General features: G+C 41.2%; 1 protein-coding gene across 21 annotated transcripts in view; it reads right to left on the bottom strand.

The window, feature by feature from the left end:
* Positions 1-22,124, bottom strand: part of LOC306965589 (neurexin-1a-like) — a 300,028-nt gene that overhangs the window by 52,235 nt on the left and 225,669 nt on the right. For all 21 annotated transcript variants that reach the window (XM_079560083.1, XM_079560089.1, XM_079560080.1 and 18 more), the window contains one exon: positions 4,828-4,999. In XM_079560083.1, the coding sequence (XP_079416209.1) occupies positions 4,828-4,999 (172 nt within the window). The remainder of the gene's footprint in view (positions 1-4,827; positions 5,000-22,124) is intronic.

Below are 22,124 nucleotides of genomic sequence, written 5' to 3'. Positions count from 1 at the left end.
TGATTTCTTTCTCAAAACACAGTAGCCAGATGTGATTGTCTCAGCAGCAGAAGCCTGACAGGCGATCCTTATAGTCAGGTTAATTAAGTGTGGATATAATCAAGCCCCGATTGTGTATTGATCTGCTCTATGGGACAGTGGAGTGCTCAACAATGGCCTCCCTTGGGCTTCCACGCTGCATCCCATTCATCCAGAGCGCAATAGCGGCTCATACAACTGCTGCCGAGTGCAGATTGGTTTCCTGTATGGAGTGCAGGGGGCGGGACTAAGGCTTATCTCGTCTGCCAGACAGCGGCCATTCAGTGGGACAGTCCCACACCGACCTACTCTGCCCTTGCTCACTTGTTTCCATTTTGTTAATAAAGTGCTCAGATAAGGTATAGGGCGCTTTTATCTCGTTACAAGCCCTCGGACATCCCCGCCACGTTGAATCAACAAATATGCAAATTTCACTTGTTGTTTCGGGGAGTCGGGAGATTTGGGAGGTGGATCCGAAACAAATAAGGCTATTATTTGTATTAATCAGTCCCTTTTCTCCTGGTTTGGCTTCTAGGGGCGTTTTTGAAAGCGCAGTAATAGCCGCTGTGCATAATACCCTGAATAGGACGGCGGACAGAGACAAAAAAGCTGATTAGGTCGAGCTTTAGTGGGTAACCCAGGCTCTTCGCGTTGTGACACTGGAGGTGATAAAGGTTGCTATCGACATAGAGAGAGAGGTCAAAGGGGATGAGACTGGGGAATGTAGGACAGAAGGGAACGGAGGAGAGATAAAGTGCTAGCTAAGAGCACTGCGTTCTCATAATGGTACAAAATAAGGCCAGGGACATCTCCATTATCTGTGTGTACTGTGCATGTTCGTCCAATGGGATAGTGTGCTGTAGCCCGCAGGTCTGGCAGCGCTATTGTGGCGGTATTACTTCCATGGCTCAGGCTCAAGAGAACGGCTGGATTTCCATGCCTTTTATGCAGCTGAAAACCAAAGAGAACTGAGGATGAAATAACAGGGTTTTAGTTATGAATACGGATTGTGCTTAGGAGGGACTAATAATTGGGCATGGGCGTGTACCCCACTCAAAGTGAGTTGTTTACTCTATAGTGTGTTACTAGTTGATGTAGTTCCTGCCAAATCTGAATAAATAGGAGGTTGTTGTGTCCTGGATGTGTGACAGTAGAGCAGGAGTCTCGCCAGCTCTCAACAGGCTTCTATTTGTGCACTACATGCCTGAATTTGTGAACACATTAAAAACAATGAGGTCAATATAGTGAATTATTAAGAGGAGACTTCATCTTATTTCTTTCATCTTGATGTCTGACTGTAAAATATGTTATCCACTTAATTCAAACTTTCTGAAGCGCTGTGCTGTATTTCATCAAGCAGTTCACAGAGGGGAAATGTTGGACACCCTCACTGTAAAGAGTAGAGGAACTGTCCATGGTCCTGAATTTGCATTAGTTCCATGGATGATGGGACCAAGGCGCTAAAGGACAGCAGTTTTGCTTTTTCTTGTAAAGCAGAGAGCCTGCTCTGAGTCAGGGTTAAATAGCAGGGCGCAGTGAGTGTTTTTCATTGGAGATCCTGATAATTGTCCTAAAGACTTTTAATGGTACATAAGTATGCGGTACAAGACTTTTTTAATGAGATTACAAGGGCAACGATATAGACCCTGGTGAGGCAATTATTTCCCTGCTTTGAGAACGATGGCTCCCTCCCTCCCATATAATCTTCTCTGTCTCTCACACTCCGCACTCATCATTTCTATCTGCGCTGTCTACTCCTGTTATAATCACTGTTGATCTGAGAGTGGCCTAAGAGCGATGGAGGGCTGCTATTATGCGAGCGTCAGACGAGACACGGAGGCCGCTCAAACCGCAGGCGAGGGCGCAGAAGAATGGCTCCATGCGCTCGGGGTGAGCTGCTGTAATTGTGATCAGAGGTAATTAGCCTGCATCGTGCTATTGACACTGATACATGATTGGGGGAAATTGGTATAACTTAGCATTAGCCACTTAACCTCAATGAATATGTTTCCACTGCTGAGTGATGTGCCCTCATTTGCGAACTTCTATAGCGGAGTGTATTCTAGAGGTCGAACGATATGGGTTTCTCTATTTTTCCAAATGTCTAGTCTATAATCCTGTAAAAAACAAAATACTTGGCCACTCCAGCGGTGGCCGATTTTGTTTGAGTACTTTAGGTGATTCAATCATAGTTTCTGCTTGTGTACAAGTCTTTTCATGGTTTAGAGCCAAAGTACATCTCTGACATGTTAGAGCCGTATGAACCATCTCCGGCCCTGAGAACTTCAGGGAGGGGTCTCCTGGTGGTTCCCAGAGTCAGGACTAAACATGCTGAGGCTAAAGCTAAAATTTGGAAGTCTTCATGAGGACGTGAGACAGGCCTCAAATTTGACAATATTTAAATCCAGGCTGAAAACAGTTATTTTGCCTTTTACTGTAATTGATTATTTTTTATGATGTATTGTTTTTATCTGCTTTCTTGTAATTGTATGCAACTGTGAAGCACTTTTGAATTGCCTTGTGTATGAATATTGTGCTCTACAAATAAACTTGCCTTGCCCGATTAGTTGCCGTTAGCATTAGCATCCTGCCGCTAGCATTACCATACTGTTACTAGCAATGGCATTTTGCGCTGCGATCAAAAATACAATTGCGGAGGTTATAGCTAACTAAGCGGTTGAATTCTCCAGGTTCTTCAAAATGACATGCAGCATGTCCATATTGGCGGAGGTTTAGTGAAATTGTTTTCATCAATTTTCTTGTTTTACAGCCTTGACTTCGCTCTTTCATAAAACAGGAAGTCACAATCACTCTAGGTCCCAGAGATATTAGCTTTTTTCGGTGCTAGATTGGCCGATACTGTGAAATACCCATATATCGGCCCAATATATCTGTCAACCTCTAGTCTATTCCTTCTCCTTCTTTTCCTTTTTTCTTTTAATAATTTTATAAAATGTATGCTTCCTCCACTGCACCACTGGGCTTTGGTGCACAGTAACAGTAACAGTAACAGTGGTACATTAGCAATCAGTGATCCTGCTATGAAGAAGGTTTGAGAACATAATCAAAAAGGTGCAAATCATGCTGTTAGATAAAATTACACATGCACATTTGCTGAGGCATTTCTATTTATCCTTGTGGGTGTTTATGAACTGAGCGTTTATGACTGATGGGAGCGATTAACCCTGCTGTGCGCCTCGCCGTGTCCACAACATGTCAGAAGCCATTAGCATCTTGTTTCCACCTGGGGCCAGTGATGAGGTTGAGTCCAATCTGTCATTTGCCCGAGTGAACCTGGCCCGAATCAAACCGGCCACCGAACATTACGCAAACTCACCGGACACAGGTTTGTGTTGTCTTGGGTTTGTCCAGTTTCTCCCTCTAACTTGACACTTTCGCAACATAACTTTTGACGATATCAGACAAACAGTATGACCGTCTTTCCGTCAGCAAAACCCAACAACAACAACAGCAGCAAGACCCAACTCGGTGGTCATTGTTGATCCTTTTCATAGACAGGATTACGTTCTTTCTGATTGAAGCGCATTGACTCTATGGGAAGCTTAATTGATGACATGGAAGTGACATAGAGCTAATTTCATCCTGCACAGCTTTTGTCAACACCAGCAAGCATAATACCTCATAGAAAGATCATAGAACACAGGTCATTACTTTTCATTCAAACATACCATTCAATTCTTCAGTTTCCAGCTGCACGATGAAAAATGCAGCTCACTCGTGTTGTAAGTAATGTTCTTACACTTGCTGTTACCGTCAATGACCAGAATAACACTAATATACAGTAAATATCGAATTTGTTGCATGTCGTAAACTAATCTAAAAACGCACCGTCAAATTTTAAGCACCAAATGGTTATTAATATTGAGTCGCCCAGAGATTAATGTGGCTTTTGTTATTGCAGCCCTTTCCATCTATTTTCTTTTGCTTCAATCAATCTCTTGTATCGACATTCAAATAAATATTGAACTGGCAGACAATTACTTGCCACAATCAAAGTCGTAATTTGGCTGTAAATAGTCTATTGATTGGGTTCCAGTAAGCACATGCCGTAGGTGGGTTATTTATGTATATGGGAGCCATAATGTAGACATGTCGACACTGTGGGTGGATGCCATTTTTACACTTAGGTGCTTCCAAATAGACGCTCTAAAGCTGGGTGCCATAACTGACAAACAGCACTGACTGTTTAGGAGAATTGTTAAATTGTTGTTTGACTGGGAATGTGTGGCTTTCTCAGAAGTGTTGTCCTCATAGGTCCTTGCGTGATCTGTTATGGGCATGATTTATGGCTGATTTTGTTTTGTACCTGTTTTGTACCTGTTTTGCACTTGGATAAAAAATGGTTTAGATCTGGTTTAAACATTGTCTTTCACAATTTTCCGTGCTAGATCTCATGTATCATAGTGTCATTGTGTCCTTGAACAAAGACCTCCTCGCTCACTTCACCTTGCCTATGAATGTGGCGCGGGAGTGTGTGTCATTGGTTGTGGTCGGAGGGGCCATAGGCAAAGATGTTCAGCCATGTTTCAATCAATCTACCCCAAGGCAACGGTGGCTTCGGAAGAGTGAATTATGCATGACATTATAAAACAGTCAACGATTGAGACGAATGCTTCAACATTATTATCAAGTTAGTTCATGTTTAAGTTATTTCAAGCAGCTGGAAACAGAAGAAACTATGATTAAATCCATTAATAACAGACCAGCCAATACATTACTATAGCGACAAGTATAATAATCATCATCATCATCACCAGTAGCTGTTGTAGTAGTATATGGCTCACTCACCTGTGGGGTAGCGCTCTATGACAGGCAGGTCATCCACCTGCAGAGTGGCATTACCACCACTCCTGGTAAACTTCACTATATGGTACTTTCCATCATTTACAAACTTAGCCGCCTCCTCAATGTTTATGTCGTCTGTGCCCACATTAAACACAACTGCAATGTTCCCTTTTTCCTGAAAGACACAAGAAAACACAGAAGAGACATGAGAGATGAGCAGGAAAAACAAAGAAATCGGAAAAAGCACATTTTCTTTTTAAATAAATTGTCTTTTACAAAATGTTGCTAATACTTTCTTTGACTTTCTTTGAGTGAGAATGTGATTTGCAAGCTCAAATTGGACAGTATTTAGTTGCAGCAGAAGCAATAACAATATCTCTTCTACTCTCATCTGACACATCTCCCCATTTGCGTTGATGTTATTGTTTATATCACACACACAAGATCAGTAATTCTAAAAATGTGCAAAGCATACTAGTGAGTCCTTTCTTTAGAGCAGCTAATTAAACATTTACAGCAGTCGTTCTGGGAAGCAAACCCATTGAAATCAGAAGACAGGGCTTACAGGCTGAGCTTATAATGTAGAACTGCCCAGCCGTCCTAATACAATAACTATAATTGAATTAAAGAAAGTTTGTTCATAAACTACGTGAGTAGGCAGCGCTTTTCTCTCCATTAGCTGGCCTGTGCCTTTTTATAGTGGACTGCCAGCTTTATGAATAGAACCATATGGCCACTCGCTGCAGTTTGGACCCGAGCCACAATGTAGCACAATGTTTTTTTTTGTCCTGCTGGGAAAGGTGCATTTAGAGCAATGCTGGATATTAATTTGGAACATGCTATTATTATCAGGCTATTGACCGCGCCATTGGAGAAGGACAATGTTTCCATTTGTAGAAATTAGACTTTGTGATGTGATTAAGTTGCATTATTGAAAATTTAAATCTGCTGGCACACTACAGTAATGGCTGGCTTTAGAAGAATATCTAACTTAATGTCTCAATAAATAGTTGAAATAAAAAGGTAAGCAAATAAAACTATTTTAAAAATGACTTAACCAACACTAAAAGGCAAACTCTGCATCATGTGTTTATCAACCAATCACACAGAACCTGCCCTGTGTGTCGGTATTGGCTGTGTGTCCAAAAATACTTTAAACAAGTTTCTTCTCCATCAGTCCACAAAAAAAAAAAAATATCTTCACATGTGAGTGAGATGAGCGCATGACTGGTGTGCGTGAAACTGACTCATTAAAAGGCTGTGAAGTCTGCGTTCATTATTCAAACAGTGCCAAAACATGGTTCTGAGGAGGACCGGAGGCATCTTACCACTGGTCTGTTCGCATCCAGAACAGATGGGTATCCACTGTGCTATAAATCAGTGTGCATACAGTAATAGTACCATATAACACAAACTCTTCAATGGTTATTTTAATATCTGTGGGGTTAATTTCACAAATACAACAGCTCAGTTGGAAAATGCTGACGATAGTTCACAGGTGACATATCACCAACTTTGCCGGAATAAATGTGAGTGTGGTGGCTATGCTTGAGGCGTAAGCAGAACATTACAAAGCTAAATTGAGATCAAGGTATACTATAGGGAAAATACTAGCCTTCTGTATTTGACACACAGTACAGCGCCTATAGATACAGACGGCATCTCTGGAATCGCCCATATGGTCATGTTTGAAAGCAGTTGAGGGGGAAAACAAAAACAACTTTCTCTGATTATTCAAAAACTACTGTAACAAATGCTGAATTATGAACATAGTTTTTACTAAATAAAGATACAAAGACATGGAGAGGAGCAAAGTGGTTCAACAGCCAATAAATACATAAATAACGGAGAATTCTAACATGATGCGCTAGCTACGACTGCCTTTTTTTCCCGCTTCTACTGAACAATCTATATAATAAACCTCCATATGGACATGATTTAGACTTGACTTAATTTGTATGTGATAAATAAGTTTATATTTCGCCAGAGTGAAAAATTGTGCTTCCCAAAAGATTCTGTTTTGCCCCTTGGCGAGCCCACGCCCCCTTCTATGACGTGATGCTGTTTGCAAAGTGACCCATCTCCAGATCTTCAGATATGGTTCAATGAGGACAATCCTGCAAACCTAGGCCAACACAGTCCAAAGATCGAACATAATTGACTACAGCGGCATAGGAATAGTCCACAGGTAGAGTTCTAAGTAGATCTCCTCGTCCCATTGTTTCCAGTCTCCTGCCAGCACATTATCTGGCTGACACCACAACTTTGCACATGTGACAGAGGCAGGCTCCCCTCAGTCACTCTCCCCTCCTGGATGCTGCCTACGTCGCTTATACCACAGCCCGAGCACTGATTGTCTTTTGTAGTTCTTGAGTCCTAATGCCTAATCCAGCCTGGTGCAGTCTTTCTCTTTCTCTCTCTCTCTCTCTCTCTCTGAGCTGCAGAGAGGGGAGCATCTGGTGGAGGCTCGACTTACTGTAGCAGCGCTGTGCATGTCATTATCCAGTCAGCAGCAGCGCCAATACTACACCGCATCTCCATCTAAGTCTCCATATGCACACACAGCCCCCTGGACACACGGCGCTCTGCTTTTTAAAGTGTGGAGGAAGAAGTTCAGCATGCCCCAAGAGCCACCAGCTAAAAGTGCAATTAAAACCATTTGTAATGTGTCACAGCGAATAACCAAAAACTGGGACAATTGTATGCTTTGTAATGTAATTGCAGCCAGTTATATAATGAGTTAAAGCCACAACACAATTTACAGAGTGCTCACAGGCATAAAGGACCAAGCCAAAACAGTATAAACAGACAAACTGAAGCTCCACGTAAGAAGCTGAAATTCGGGTGTTCATGACCAGGAAACCAAATATACAGATGGGCAATATGTTATTTACAATGCACTCATTATTGTGAGCATTGTAGAGTAACTCATTCATATCTTAGTTAATTCGTTTCTACAAGTGCAGCGCCTATTATTTACAGCCTAGGGGTGATAATTAGGGGTTTAACAGGTCAAAACGATGGAGTACTGACTATAACAAATAAATACAAGGAATAAACATCTAGACACAGATCTAAAGATTTTCAGAAGTCTCAGAACTGCAATACCCCAGCCATTTCTTGTTTTCACTAACTTACTTGAAAAAATACAAGCCTCAGAAGAAAGAGGCAAAAGGTCCTTCACTCAATAAAGTCAGTCCAGTCAACAAAAATAATAATACAAAAATCACTACTTCATACTAGAAAACCAAATGAGATGAGCCATAAACAACTAAACTCAAAATAGAAGCTTCTGGTAATCTTTTCTTGTAGACTACAAATGTGTACCGTATTTAATCATAAATTAAATGATCCTAACAACATTGGGAGGTGGCTCAAAATCAAGCGCTCGAGCAGACGACCCCGTTTCCGCTCTCGTGAGGGCTGCACTTGAGGAGGATGATCTGAGACTCGGGTGGTGTTGTGGTAAACCTTGTGTAATCTCAGTCATTAGCAGAGATTTGCTCCTCTCCTCCGCAGCTCCACTCTCACACACTGAAACATGTGCCCACGTCACCGCCACACCACCAGGCTCTAATGCGTTCGCCGCTGCATTCACAATTCCCATGGGAGCAGCAGTTGGAATGGCAAAGCTTTACCCCCCCCACCCTATGTACCATCAAACGCTAAAAACGCCTAAATGGTTTTGCAAAAGGTGGTGAGACCCACACCAATTAAAATGCTACTTTTAAAAACCTCCTTCAATTGACTTCCAATGTTCCCAATGGTCTCATTAATACATTTACTGCATTTAGCGCAAACTGCCTGCTCCAATCTGTGCAGCATGAAAAGAACAGGTCTTCTAAGCACTACACTAAAGCAGGATGCAGATGAAAGGCTACCAGACAAGGACAAAAAGCTCGCCATTAGATTACGGCAACTCGTGTCAGATCAGAGATACGACGAGTGCTCTGGAAACACAATTTTATATTTGACAAGCGTCATGTTTGTCTCTCGCTAATACCCTTAGACCGCTACAGATGCTGGTGTTCGCCTTTAAAATGACAATTTTATTTTGTCCCAAATAATAATTCCTGAAATTCAATCTCACAGCCGTTTCTTGGGCACTTTGAGGCGCCTAATCCTGGAGCGTAATAGGATGCGGGCTTATGTCAAGACAGTGATTGATAGCTGCTTATATAAATCGACTCCATTACAGCCTATAGGACATCTCTGGTGGTAAGTGCTGCTCCCCGCTGGGCAGCCCCGTGGGAATATAATATACATGCATACGTAGCTTCTAGCTTGACACGCCGCACGCTGCCTTGATTAATTGCTCATCAAGTCGCAAAAGAGTTTAATTAACTGATGAAGTTGATCCATTCTCCACTAATCTTTTCACTTTTATGCAGCTCATCCAAGCTGCAGCTGCGGGGTGGAGTAGACGCTGCAATGAACACCATGGTACTTTACAACATCCCATCTGCGCTTATTATGAAACCAGGCGCAGCCAACACACAGTGAAGTTCTAAAGACATGGATGGCAAAGGGAATAAAAATAAAGTCTTGAAGTCTTGCCAAGAATAACTAGAATCCCCACTTGAACAACTCTTATTGGGGGAAGAACTGAAGACTTTATAGTGTTGGCAGGAAAGCATTCCAACTGAACAATATGAGGAAAAGTCCTGCAAAATATAATAAAAAAAGAAATAACGTTTTCGCCACTTGACTTGTTCTAATCTCCGCACAGATTGGAAACTCCTGCCATATTCCCCCCCCCCCCCCTCCCCCCCCCCTCCCCATGTGTTAACAAAAGCACTTCTAAACAAATATGTGCTAAATGCTACCCCAGTCAGAAGCGCTCCCCTGACATCACAAAGTAAGATAAAGCACACTGACGCCTTCTGACAGCTGGGGCGCGCTAAATAATGAATCAACGAAATGAATAAGTAATGACTTTTAACGATACAGTATGTTTCTTTAATATGCTTGAGGGTCAAACGCGAAAACAGAAGCGCAGCCAAATGCATCCACATATTTGTAATGCTTTAGCGGATGAGCTCTTCCACCGCCCACTCGGAGCCGGCGAAAAAACAAAGGCGCGGAGGGAAAAGTGGTGTTTCTAATGGTGTTGGCCTGGCCTCAACCGATTTAAAACGCTAGAACGTAGGCTCGTCTCAGCACAGTGCTTGTTTACGCCGTATGATGCATCCATGTTGACAACCACTGTGCAAGCGTCACTTTTCATATGTCGCCCCCCCCCTCCCCCGGTCCCCCTATGTTAGCAGGTGGGGCCCCTCCCTGTGCGCGGCAGTACGGTCGTGTCAAACCGCACTAAACTGCTGCTCAGTAGAAGCTAAATGTCTTAATGTATCCAGACTGGGCACGTGGCTGTGCGCTCCACCTTATCTTTTAATTACCTCTGGCAGTCGGCGCCTTCTTCTTTTTAGCAAAGCCTGGTTTAATGAAATTACAGGGCTAATGGAATAATTATGAAAAAAAGAATGGGGTTTTTCGCTCGACTGTGTGGATTCCTCAACTGTACTGTGAAACACGCAGGGCGATATGTTTACACTGTACGATGTGGATTTCACTGAGGCGTTTATGAATCCTCAAAGCTGTTTGAAATATGACTCTGATGCTTTTGTGTTTACGATACTATTTAAATGATATTGTTTTCTGCGCTGTACATTGTTTAATAGCAAGCAATGTGTGACAATGTTTGATAAATGTACTGACTCAGTGTTGCTCAGTGACTGTAATCTTATTCTACCACTTAGTGACACATTAACAAAACGTGTAGTTTAACACCACGATGGACCACACATTAGACAAGGGATGCACCGATCTGATACTGGTATTGGATATCAGAGCCGATACTGGGGGGAAAATACGATATTGGGTATCGGCTTCAAATATTCGATACTGAACTGATACTAGCTTTGGCTCTCAATGCCTTAAAAACACAACTTTTACCACCTAAATCTAAGTGAATATGTGGATGCTGTATATCATTGTAAAGCTAAGAACATGGAGAATCCAATCGCTGATTTAGATTCAACCTCCGCAAATGAATTTTTGATCGCCGCACAAGCAATAGCATGCTATAAGCTAGCGGGGGAGTGCTAATGCTAACGAAATATGATCAAGGCTGGGTCAGAAACTATGAACAGTACTGCCCTGAAGAAGGCCTATATGGCTGAAACGCGTAGGCAATGTTTTAATCTAATGGCCATGCTGCAATAAAGGCCTTTTACCAGCACCTTTTCTTTGAGTGCCTCAGTTTTGTATCTTTTTAAAGTCAATTGCTGATCCCTGCACTGAAGAGCACCAAAGTTAGATTATTGAAAAAAACAAGGATATCCAAGCAGCGCTCCTGCATGTTTTAGTTTACTATGATAGAAATACCTGAAGAAGTTTAAGAAATAACTGATCTAACATATTTGTAATTATCAGATCACTTCATGTGAGTTGTTAATATTAATTTTAAAGGGGTGGGACTAAATAAGTGTTTACTTCCCCCCACTCCTTTTCGGACAGCCTAATCTCAAAGGTGCAAAAGGTAAAACAAAATTGTTTGTACTAAGATGTAAAAGTATTGAGCTGCACGTCTGAAACTGAGCTCACAACTGCCACAATCATGGCAGGTTGTATTTTGAGTTTGTGTTTTTATGTTTTGTTTATGGTCCGAATAAAGATTATTCATATTCATATTCATATAATGTAACCTAAAGTCATATACCCAAGGATATTTAGTGCAGAAAAGTCCAGTGATCCTTGTTTAATGTTCATCCATTAGTTTATGAATAGATATCATTGATAATTGATCCGTAACATTCATGACAATAAAATATTATTGATCTTAAAATGGAGAAAAGAGTCAATTAATTTTTTTCACTCAGAGAAAGGCACTTTTAAGAAAGTCTCTTGGAATCTGTAAATATCGGATACTTAAACCCCAGTATCGGTAGCAAAAAAGCTGGATCGGTGCATCTCGACTTGATTTGTCCCCATTCTTGAATATATTACAGTTTTAATGCTCAATTATCAATTTGTTAAATTGTAGGACGAAGTGGATGGGTGTTAATTTATTGAACTTCACTTCTAGCTGTCCCTTTGATCTCAACATTTAATTATCTCTCTCATTCAAGGCCTTTTCGGGGCTAAATCTGTCACCTAATGGGAAAGTAGTAAGAAATGACTGAAATCCATAAGATTAATTGTAGGATTAGAACTAATAGGTTTTAGGGCAAATCCATAGATCCAAATGTATCTACTACTGAGCCTGCTTTCCATAGAAGATATTCTTGATTTGCTCAAAGGGGATATTTCAAATTGCAATTCCACATTCAGTTTTGCAAAAGAGCACTTCTACAGCCTATCACTGTGCCAGACACCACTAAATTCACTATTGCCACTGGGGCTGGTGAGGTAGGAGTGCGTTTGCTCCCAGCTCAGCTAATTTCAAAATCAGGACCGCCAGCTAAAGTGCCTAATTATGTGTGAAGTTGGCTCGAAATTGTTTCCATTGCTCCAAGACTCTATCAAGTAGCGTTCTATAGGAGAGCTTCATCAAACAGCACGAGTTAATAAATCATCAGAGCAGCCACAGTCGCGGTTCGGGAGAAGGCCGCTAAGAGAACTTACAGACGAGATGGATGGCTTATGTGGGAATAGATACAATAAGATGGAATATGCTACCTGTTACAAGTCTGTGGTGTGTTATAGAAAGGCCACCACAACATGAATAAAGCTTACCCAGATACTACCTATTATAACAGAAAAGAAGGGCGTCCCTATAATTACTTAATCGCTGTGTTGTTTTCAGTCACCTTACTCAAAGCCTGAATTAATTTAGACAAACCCGCAGATACAGTTCACTTCAAACCAACTCAGGGCATAATAGCTAACAACACGGCAAACCAAAAGCATCAATGCTCACACGTATGACCGGGTTTGGTATGGACCAGAAGAACCAGCAATGGGGTAAGGTCGTAGGGAAGTGAAAAAACAAAACAAACAAACAAAAAGTAAGGCGTTAGTCCGCTTGTGCAATCTGTCTTTATGCAAAACAAACGCAGATTCCCCTCACGGAGCGGACAAACGCAAAGCAACTATCTATTACTTTAAGCTTAAAATACTTTTAATAATTCAAATACTGAAACTCTTAAAATGCCTGGCGTTGAATTCCCGTGCCTAGTCTCACTTACAAGACGGTCTTCCATAAAACCATGTGACCCTGCCATACAAACTAAACAGCACTTAAAACTCGGATCACATCATTAAAACATTCATCCGATTAAAATATTTACCAGAAGTGGTCGCTTCATTCAATAAAACACAGGGCTCAGCTAACGTCCTGGCCACCCCACAGAAAACTGGCACTTCCACCCACTTGCCAGCTTCCTTCTATACAAGAGCTGCCCCGTTACAACCCTATAGGTGCAATATACAGGTCTGCAAAAGTAGTATTACTAGGAAAGCTTATGAAGAAGGAACGAACTAAGAAGGAAAATCTCAAGACGCATAGTGAATGTCTGATGTGATAATGACTAGATCTATTAAATCGGTCAAATGCTCAAGACCAGCTTTGCTACAAAACTCATTGACCTTACAAGAGTTAAGAATTCATTAAAGGAGTATTTTGTTTCATCCCCACATGTTTCGGCAACCAACGCTCAACACAGTTTCGGAGTTTCTCCAGTCTTCACCAAAGCACTTCCCATTTCACTGCACTGGTAAGCACGGGTTGTGCGCCCTCTGCTGGTGAATTGTATAACTACATTGTATGACATCAAAACCTCTAGGGCGTTTTTGTATAGGTTTTAAGTCTCAGAGCTGTACACAAAAGCAGTGGTCCGTGGAACAGCTAATGCATCACTTTTCTCAGTGTGGTTATGGTCCGCAATGTTTGGTGAAAATACCAGCATTCATATCAGACAACTTTGCTCATTTCTTCAGTTAGCCACTCCCCCTGCTCCCCTTGGCAAAGTGCTGTGTTTTACTGTGTTTAACTATGGCGCAGCTTGTAAGGCTAATGTGTAATTACTTGAGTCGTCTGCACATCAATAGCAACTTTTCATTTTATTTCCTTACAGATAACATGAGAAAGCTGCAAATCACATCCTGATCACTATATCTATACAAATCTGTATATTTTCTTCCGGAGATAAACGAAATGCAAATGATGAGGTTTTAAACGCCTCCCAGAAGTGGCGGAAATGCTTAAGGATGTTGTCGGTAAGTGATCCAAAAATATCTCAGTCCTTTGTATACGGAGTGCTGCATCATCACAACCTGCAATGCCGCTTCCCAAGGAGAAAGCCATTATTCCCGTGCGCGCACACACACTGGAGCAAGTTTACACTCACAAATGAACACAATAGAAGAGATAAGAACATGTGCTTTGATCATGTGATGTTGTGATTAAAGTGGCATCATCAAGGCTATTGTTATTGAAGATAATTGAAGATAAAAGACGAACTAATATAGCCCCGGGAACTGGAAGTGCAACCCAGAAAGAGCGCAGGCAATCGCATGGTTGACATTAATAAAGATGCTGAAAGTCACCGATCAGTTTGGTTGTTTGACGCTCGCTATTGGCATTGCATGCTGCTGTTAGCGGGACATATCTTCACCTACTTGACTGTGGCCATATTTTACCAAATACACTACAGTCAACTATGTCTTTTAATGGTGGGAAGCTGGTCAAACCAACAAACAGGTGGAGAAAGTCATGTGAGAAGTGAACCCACAACCTTTTAATCCTCTCTACATTAACCAGCACCTGCTATCAGACGGAGGGTCTTAATGCTCAATTTAGATTTTTTTTTTTACCCTTTGTGGGACAACGGCAGCAGCATCTGTACCATGAAACCTGCATCAAACAATCAGACATTGGTTGCAATAGGGCAAATAAATAAATTAGTAAATTATGCCCTATAGTCTGATTCTGACTGTAGTATTTAAGATCTCTTTGACCAGGTCTCAAAGCATTTGTATCTGCACAACTTCTTTCCAACTATGATATTTCCAACTATGGAAGTCCCGAATTGAAATATGCTAAAGCCGGTTCTCAAGTACGAGCTGTCTCCTCATTAGTGGCAGCAGAGAAGTGGAGTTCACAAGTTTACACGTGTCTGGGAGCGACGATGGCGTCCCTGAGTAGAACTGGGCCAGTGGTGCAGCTCAAACAGACACACTTAGTCGTCTTTTGCTAAAATGACATTTGCCAGCGGCCTGTCTCTCCCGCTGCAGTGTGGTTGTGCCGCGACATTTCTCATCAGGTCAACAGATATCAGGAGTTGAGCTCTGCTTCACTCACAGAAATCAATTGTGGATTCAGGTGATTCCCCCGTCTGTTCAGTATGACAGCTGTGCCCTTGTCTCTCCTTCAGACCATCCACTCGACATCAGACAGACCTCTTGTGCGTGTGTCAAAAGATATTTTTACTCCGGTGTCCTACAAAAGTATTTTTTTTTAAGGGAAATTGTATTAAACGGGTCAAATAAGTTGAAGCATTTAGGCAAGGTGGGTGCACGTTCACCAAAAGAGGGTTTTATTTCTAATAGCACATCAGCTAACATCAACCTATTTTGAGTGACCTTGAACTTTTACAAATTTCTAAATGGGTGTCAGTCTACCGTCAGTCTACCCCGGACAATAAGAAGTATAATTTGCACTGTTGTAGTAGTATTCAATAAAGTAGTGTTAGCTGCAGCATTCTAAACAGAATCTGTGGCACGGCATTCTAAAAACACATACATCTAGTAGATAAATAGACTGCAATCATGTGAAAGTAAATTGATAATAGTCATATCTCAAGGCTGACCTTTCTCTTTTATTCATGATGTTCTTATTCGCATTTGACGATACAACAGAGCGCCGATCTGTTTTCTCCAAATTTAATCTGCAATAATGTCTAGGATATCCAGTCTAAATCTGAGTCGGAAATCAAATTGCAAAGAAGCATTTTAAATATTCATTTGCTGAAAAAAGAAAAAGAAAAAAAGTCCTCTTTTTGTGCGGAGCTAACTAATCATTTCTGAATGTTGTGGGTTGCTCCCTTTATTGTTCATTCCAATCCTCTTTCAGCACGGAGTCTTGTAATTTTATGGCAGGTCTGCTAATCTCGTACAAAAAAAAAACGCCTTACATTTCTCACCTCAGTAACACACAATCACATCATTCATTCTGCAAATTTACAATGACACTATTATTTGGACTGTTACTAATTTCAAAATAGCAGAGTGTCGTGGCAGACTCATCTGACAATTCAATAGGCAGGTACGGGCTTATAATGAACATGAAGCGGGAGCAGGCACAGACACTGACGAGCAGACGCCACGGCTGACGTGTGACAGGTGTCTGGCAGGATATTGCCACTCGGCGCTGTGTACAGTGGCAATCAAACAGGCAGGAAAAATAAAGTAAAATGAATATTTCAGGAGCAGGTTGTGTTCTGTCACTCGGTAGTGAGGCAGTGGAAGTGAAGCTGACAGACACGTCGGGATGAGAGGAGGTGCGAGGACATGCCTTTTTTCATCAATTGTTTATAAGGCGCTATTGTTCACGCCTGTGTTTAGTCCATTGATAAATGTGCTCTTGACAAACTGGTGAAGCAAAGTACTACTATTCTGACCATTTCTAATTGCTAAGACAGCAAAGACAGACATATCATTTCACAAGGCTATGCCGCCGTGTGAATGTTTGATCACGTCAGATCTCGGATGCTATGCAGGGTAAGGCCTGGTGAGTACCTGGATGGAAGCTTTTGTGCAGTGATATGTGGAGTGACACTGTGGAATAGTTTAAAAGGAGAGCTCAAGGAATATCCAGACGTTCATCACTTCAAATACTTTTCAAAAGGGAAACGGAGCTGAAGAAGGGCTTAGTTCTATTACTATTTAATTGTTTTTTGTTGTTTATTTTTCTCACATTTTCTGCCTGTTTGCACACCCTGAGTGTTTCTAAGAGCTGAATGTAACAAGTACATTTCTCCATTGGGAGATCAATAAAGGCTATCTTATCTTATCTTAGTTCTAGTATGTTGCTTTTTGTACATGCCATAGTCGTGTCCTGGGCAAGACACTTCACCCGCCGTGCCTCCAGTGTCTGCGTACACTGGTGTATGCATGAGAGTGTGAATAAGTGAGTGGTTTCTTGTTGTAAAGCTAGCTGTACATACTGTAAATTGTGACCATTTACTATTTACCATTTACCATGCTATTATCTGGTTCAGCATAATAATTAGTTTACTGAAAAAGAGTGGAAATTAATTAAGTTTGCTCTTAAACCCACTCCTTTTCGAGCATGTGGACTTATTAAATAAATGCTTATTATTACATGGTGTAATTTAAGCTGACATGTGATGATTATTTTCTTTTCCCCCATGTCAAAAGGCATCTGTTTGAAATGAAATATCCATCTAAGGTTATAGCTTTGTAATTGCTCAATGTCAAATCAGCATGCTTTGCTTCTAATGTGTAGACACCTTATGCAGCGGATTTTATCTTGACTTTCATTGAAAGATGTAACAAATATGGCCTATAAACCCCATCACAAAAAACAAGTTAAAGCTTTCAAGTCAGATGAAACAAAAATAACTAATAGGCTTCACAGACAACAAATAGCCATCTGCTTATCTCTTTGAGTATCATGCCCACTAGTGATCAATGCTAACTATAGCATTTTGGTAATCATTAGTGTGAGGAAAAAAAAGTATCGAGTGAAGCGATGAGAGGGCTATGACCCTAAAAACAGCTCAGCCTACATACAGATCCATGTCGCAGTATAGGAATCTAAAATAAGTCTGCCATGTTGGATTTGGAGCGGCGGATGTTGTCCAACTGCCATTAACACATACTAAAGAAGATTTGGCACCAGACAGAGAAAGAAAAGTCCCAAAAAGAAGACGTAATTATAGTAGCTTAAGTTTTTAATCATTAGCTCTGAAAGTAAGTGTCGGCGTGTGCTGATATAAGTAAGTGCAGATATGGTAAAAAAAACAACAACAAAAAAACAACATATCTAAGGTCCTTCACGCAGTCCACTGACCAAACTGCTATAAAAGCTATACCTCACATGTTAAGGGTAAAAGTCCTGTTGCCATGGTGACAAAAGAGCACAGTCTGAGTGGTGTCTGCAGCCAACACCGTGGTTTAAAGTAATTTTCATACGTTGAGTTCGATGTGAGCTTTAGCAACACCCATTATTATGTGAAGGTATAGTATGTTCCCGCAATGGTCACATCTGAATGAAGTATGTTAGGAACATTTTGTTGTTCCTTTGGGCTATAACAACATACGCCACACCAAAACAAATGAATTGACTTGTGAGGCGGAGGTTAATGCCTGAAACATTAAAAAAATATGGACAATTCTTCTTCTTTATACCTTTGTGTTGACTACAATCCAACCCACATACAAAGAATAAAGAAGAAAGTGAAAGAATAAAGTTTAGGCACAGTAATAGATCAGAAAAAATACCTTGCAAATGGTTACAAACAAAGGAATTACAAACAACCCACAGAAAGAGGAAGAAAAAAATAAGCAAAGTGTCCCTTGGAAAAATGCTGTCAAAAAGTGTTTATATGGGCTCTCAGTCATTCAGGAATTGTCCGTTGTAGATGAGATTTTCAAATAGCCCACTCACTCTTGTAGTCAAATATAATAATGGTAAGCCAGAGGCCTTTCTGTCAGATAATGCACAAAACAAAACTGCAATGGACTGAATGAGCGTTTCTTTGCCAATAGCTGTTTTGTAACACAGTTAAAGCAGGTTCTGTGGGCATTTATTCCTCCAAGTCCAAAGCGCCTGTTTCTAATACATCTACAAAAAAAGGGGGAACTGCCAGGCTTTAAAATTGCCACCATCAATCAAGAGGTTTTAGAGGATGCAACAAGCAATTTCATGGATGACTTTTTTTCAACTTGTCCGACATTATTCCCCATCAGCCCGTGTATTACCGAGCCCGCTCCTTCGCTGATTCTAATGCCCGGCAAAAGAGTCTCTCAAAGTGCCCTGTCGTTTATTCATGGGCATTGACTTTTTGTCTTTAAATGTAAACATAGCTAAGACAGATTTTAGTACTCCCAACTGTAGAGAGTGTATTACAGATACAGAAGGTGAGCTGTTTTAACATTGGCTAATTAACCATCTTTTGGGGAGTAAGATTTATATTAATATTTTTTGCTATTGTTATACTACTAATACTAAGGAGTACATCAAATGGATGGATGACTGTGAGTAAAGGAAAACACTACTCCAGGTATGCTTTACAGGGGGAAAAACTTATGATATGGTTAAAGTGATAGTCTGTAAATTTGCACAATGAAGAGAGAGAGAGAAATTTCAAAGTAAACAATCAAGTTCCCTCCTGATTGAACCTGAAAGCCAATCCTTGTTTGCAAAACGGGAATAGAGAGAGAGATTTCAACAAAAAAAACAATCAGGCTCCCTCCTCCTTCCCTGCTGATCCTGGCCGGTTCACAGGAAAGCTCGTCTAATTGGTCGAAGTTATGGCACCGGGGATTCTCTCTAGTTGGAGAGATCAACAAAGGGAGAGACTTATTATTATTATTATTATTTACGTTATCTCAAATTGCAGGCCCAAGCTGTCAATTATACACAATCTAATACATGTGGAAAACATTCAAACTTCCAAACTATCACTTTAAAGGCTCAAAATAGTTGCATGATATGCCCTTTTTAAATGTCAACAAAGGTTTTGATATTCCCATTTGGAAGGCAGACTGGTGCATTACTGATACAGGAGATGAGGTGTTAAGTCATGACTTAAGATCTCAGAGGAGCCATACGCGCCCTAGATTTAACAGGCAAAGGAGATCTGCGCTTGGGCATTCCCAATGTTTTAAAATGTAATTCCACTGCCTATTGTCGCCGCTCTCAGGCCCCCATTTTGATTTTGAACAATGGCAGATGGAGAGGCTTAGTGGGTGAGGAGTTAGCATTATCACTTGCTGTAGTTTTGATACAGAATTCATCCTCGGCTTTTGCCTACAAGCTTTGTGTCACTAGTGAGTTGGGCGCAGTCATTTTACCGCTATCAATCAAAACGCGAGTGAATGCAATGTGAAGCCCAGAGTGAGAGGGGAAAAATATTGCCAGGAAATGTGCCAAGGATGTCTAAATAAGAGAAACGGACCCCATTATTTTGTCTAGATTGTCATGCGAACCAAAATATTTTCCAAACAACACCTCGTCAAACAGCCAGCCACTATAAAAAAAAATATTGGAACAGGCACACAACTAGGACAGCACTGGCCTACTTCACTCCTTGTAAAGATAGGAGGAATAGATTTGCAATAATCCAAAAGAAAACACATTGAAATGTTACAAGGGATAACCATGAAAAATGTCAGATTTCGGCAGTAAATGGGATGTTTACTGAGAGTTGTTTTGTCTGTTTGCCTCAGATAGTCCTTTGACGCCTGCCTGGTCTATGTAACATTTCCAAACATACTTCATTTCGATCGTTTTGAACACTTCCACTTCACGCAGCAGCTCAGTTTGGTCACTCAGAACCAGATAAACTTCATTAGCAACTAGAATACAAAAAGTAGCCTTCAGTCTTGAGGAAAAATGTCCGATTGCTTCTTATTAATTCCCATGATATAAAGAGACAATCTGTGTTATGACCTAATTTGCACTATTCACAAATTGATTCCTGGTTTGAGTGCTCGGCAGCCAATATTAGTAGTGAAATGAAAATGACTCTGTCCTTGATTATTAGAGGAAAAAAAGACACTGTGCATCTAACAATTAAGCATTTTTATTGATTGTGAACTGGCAGGCTAGCTGTGACAGTTAAAGGAACCGGCTACCATTTTTACATACTGAGATGTGTTCTTGCATGAGCTTAGACATATCTCAGTATGAGATATGACAGGTACGCATCATGTTAGAGATGATGCGTACCTGTCAAAAGATGTTGTTAGCATTTGGCCTCTCCCAATGTATTTTTATAGCTCCAAACGGGGGTGAAGTTGGAAGCTACCACGCTCTTCCACAGGCACGCACAAAGACCAAACTGGTACGTATCAACTCGTCTAAGCTCAGATAAGATCACAGTATGGAAGAACTGTGTGCCCTCAGTCACGCAAAAAGACCAAAGATGTTGTTAGCATTTGGCCTCTCCCAGTATAATCCTATAGCTCCAAACGGGGTGAAGTTAGAAGCGACCAAGCTCTTCCAGGGGCACGCACAAAGACCAGACAGGTATGTATCAATTCGTCTAAGCTCAGGTAAGAACATATCTCAGTATGTAAAAACGGAGGCCTGTTCCTTTAAGGTCCTATTCGCTCCCTGAAAGTTGTGAAAAACGCTCATCCCTGTAAAGGATTGGGATGAATGTGTATGGACCACAACTGATGCATTACAATCGTGCCCTCCCTTTCATTGCATGCTCAAAAAAAGAAATCGGCACGGTCTTTAACGAAGGTCAAATGCTGTTTTATCTTTATTAATCATTTGCTTTTCCATTATTGGAAAGTTGTATATAAAACAGCACATCCTTTTACCGTTGATAGAGTTCTGCTCAACACATGTCAATGCAGGCCCCAAATACACGGAAAGTTTTTTCTCCACAGTTCATGTCATTCATTGTGATTTTGCGTTTTAGTTCTTCATGACGTCTAAAAATACATTCAGAAATCTCTTCACTCTTCTCTGTCTTGTGGGCAGACTGACATTTTGGTGCGGGAGGAAGTGCCTGTTATAGGGCCACAGTGCAGGGTGACAGGTCTAAACGTCATTATCAAGATGACAATCCAGTGTTAGACGGGAGGTATTTCCATACTTCCATACGTACTGGGTAAAAGTTCTTGTCTTTGCTCATCCCCTGCCAATCATCAGCCCTGACTGCACTTGATCTAAATGACCTACATCCAACCCTGAGCCATGGCCAAAAAGTGTGTTAATTTTTGGGCAAACGATACGATGAGGAAAACGTGTCTACGCACTCCATTTTTGGGGGGTATTGTCCAATTATTCGCACTTGTCATTTGTCTTGGGAGCAGCGGGAAACACCTGCTGTGGATAAATGGTGTTTTGGGTGAAAATGTGCCACGGGGCGCAGTGACAGTAGTGCTGACAGTTGAGTGCAGAAGGTGATGGCAGGTAGACAGGCTGTGACAGAGATTTGGGGTGTTAGTGATCTCCGAGGAGCTGACCACGCACTTTTATCTCCCGCGCTGGAGGATCCGATGGCACGTTGTCTCCCCACTCTCGTTCAGATAAACCCATATGGAAAACATATTCTGTAGAGTGAGTGCGGGAGCAGCAGGGCAGAAACAAAGTA

This window comes from Gobius niger (assembly GCF_951799975.1).
Source record: "Gobius niger genome assembly, chromosome: 7".
In the NCBI taxonomy this organism is placed as follows: Eukaryota; Metazoa; Chordata; class Actinopteri; order Gobiiformes; family Gobiidae; genus Gobius; species Gobius niger.
Note: the sequence above shows the minus strand (reverse complement) of the source record. Positions and strands in the feature narration are given on the sequence as shown.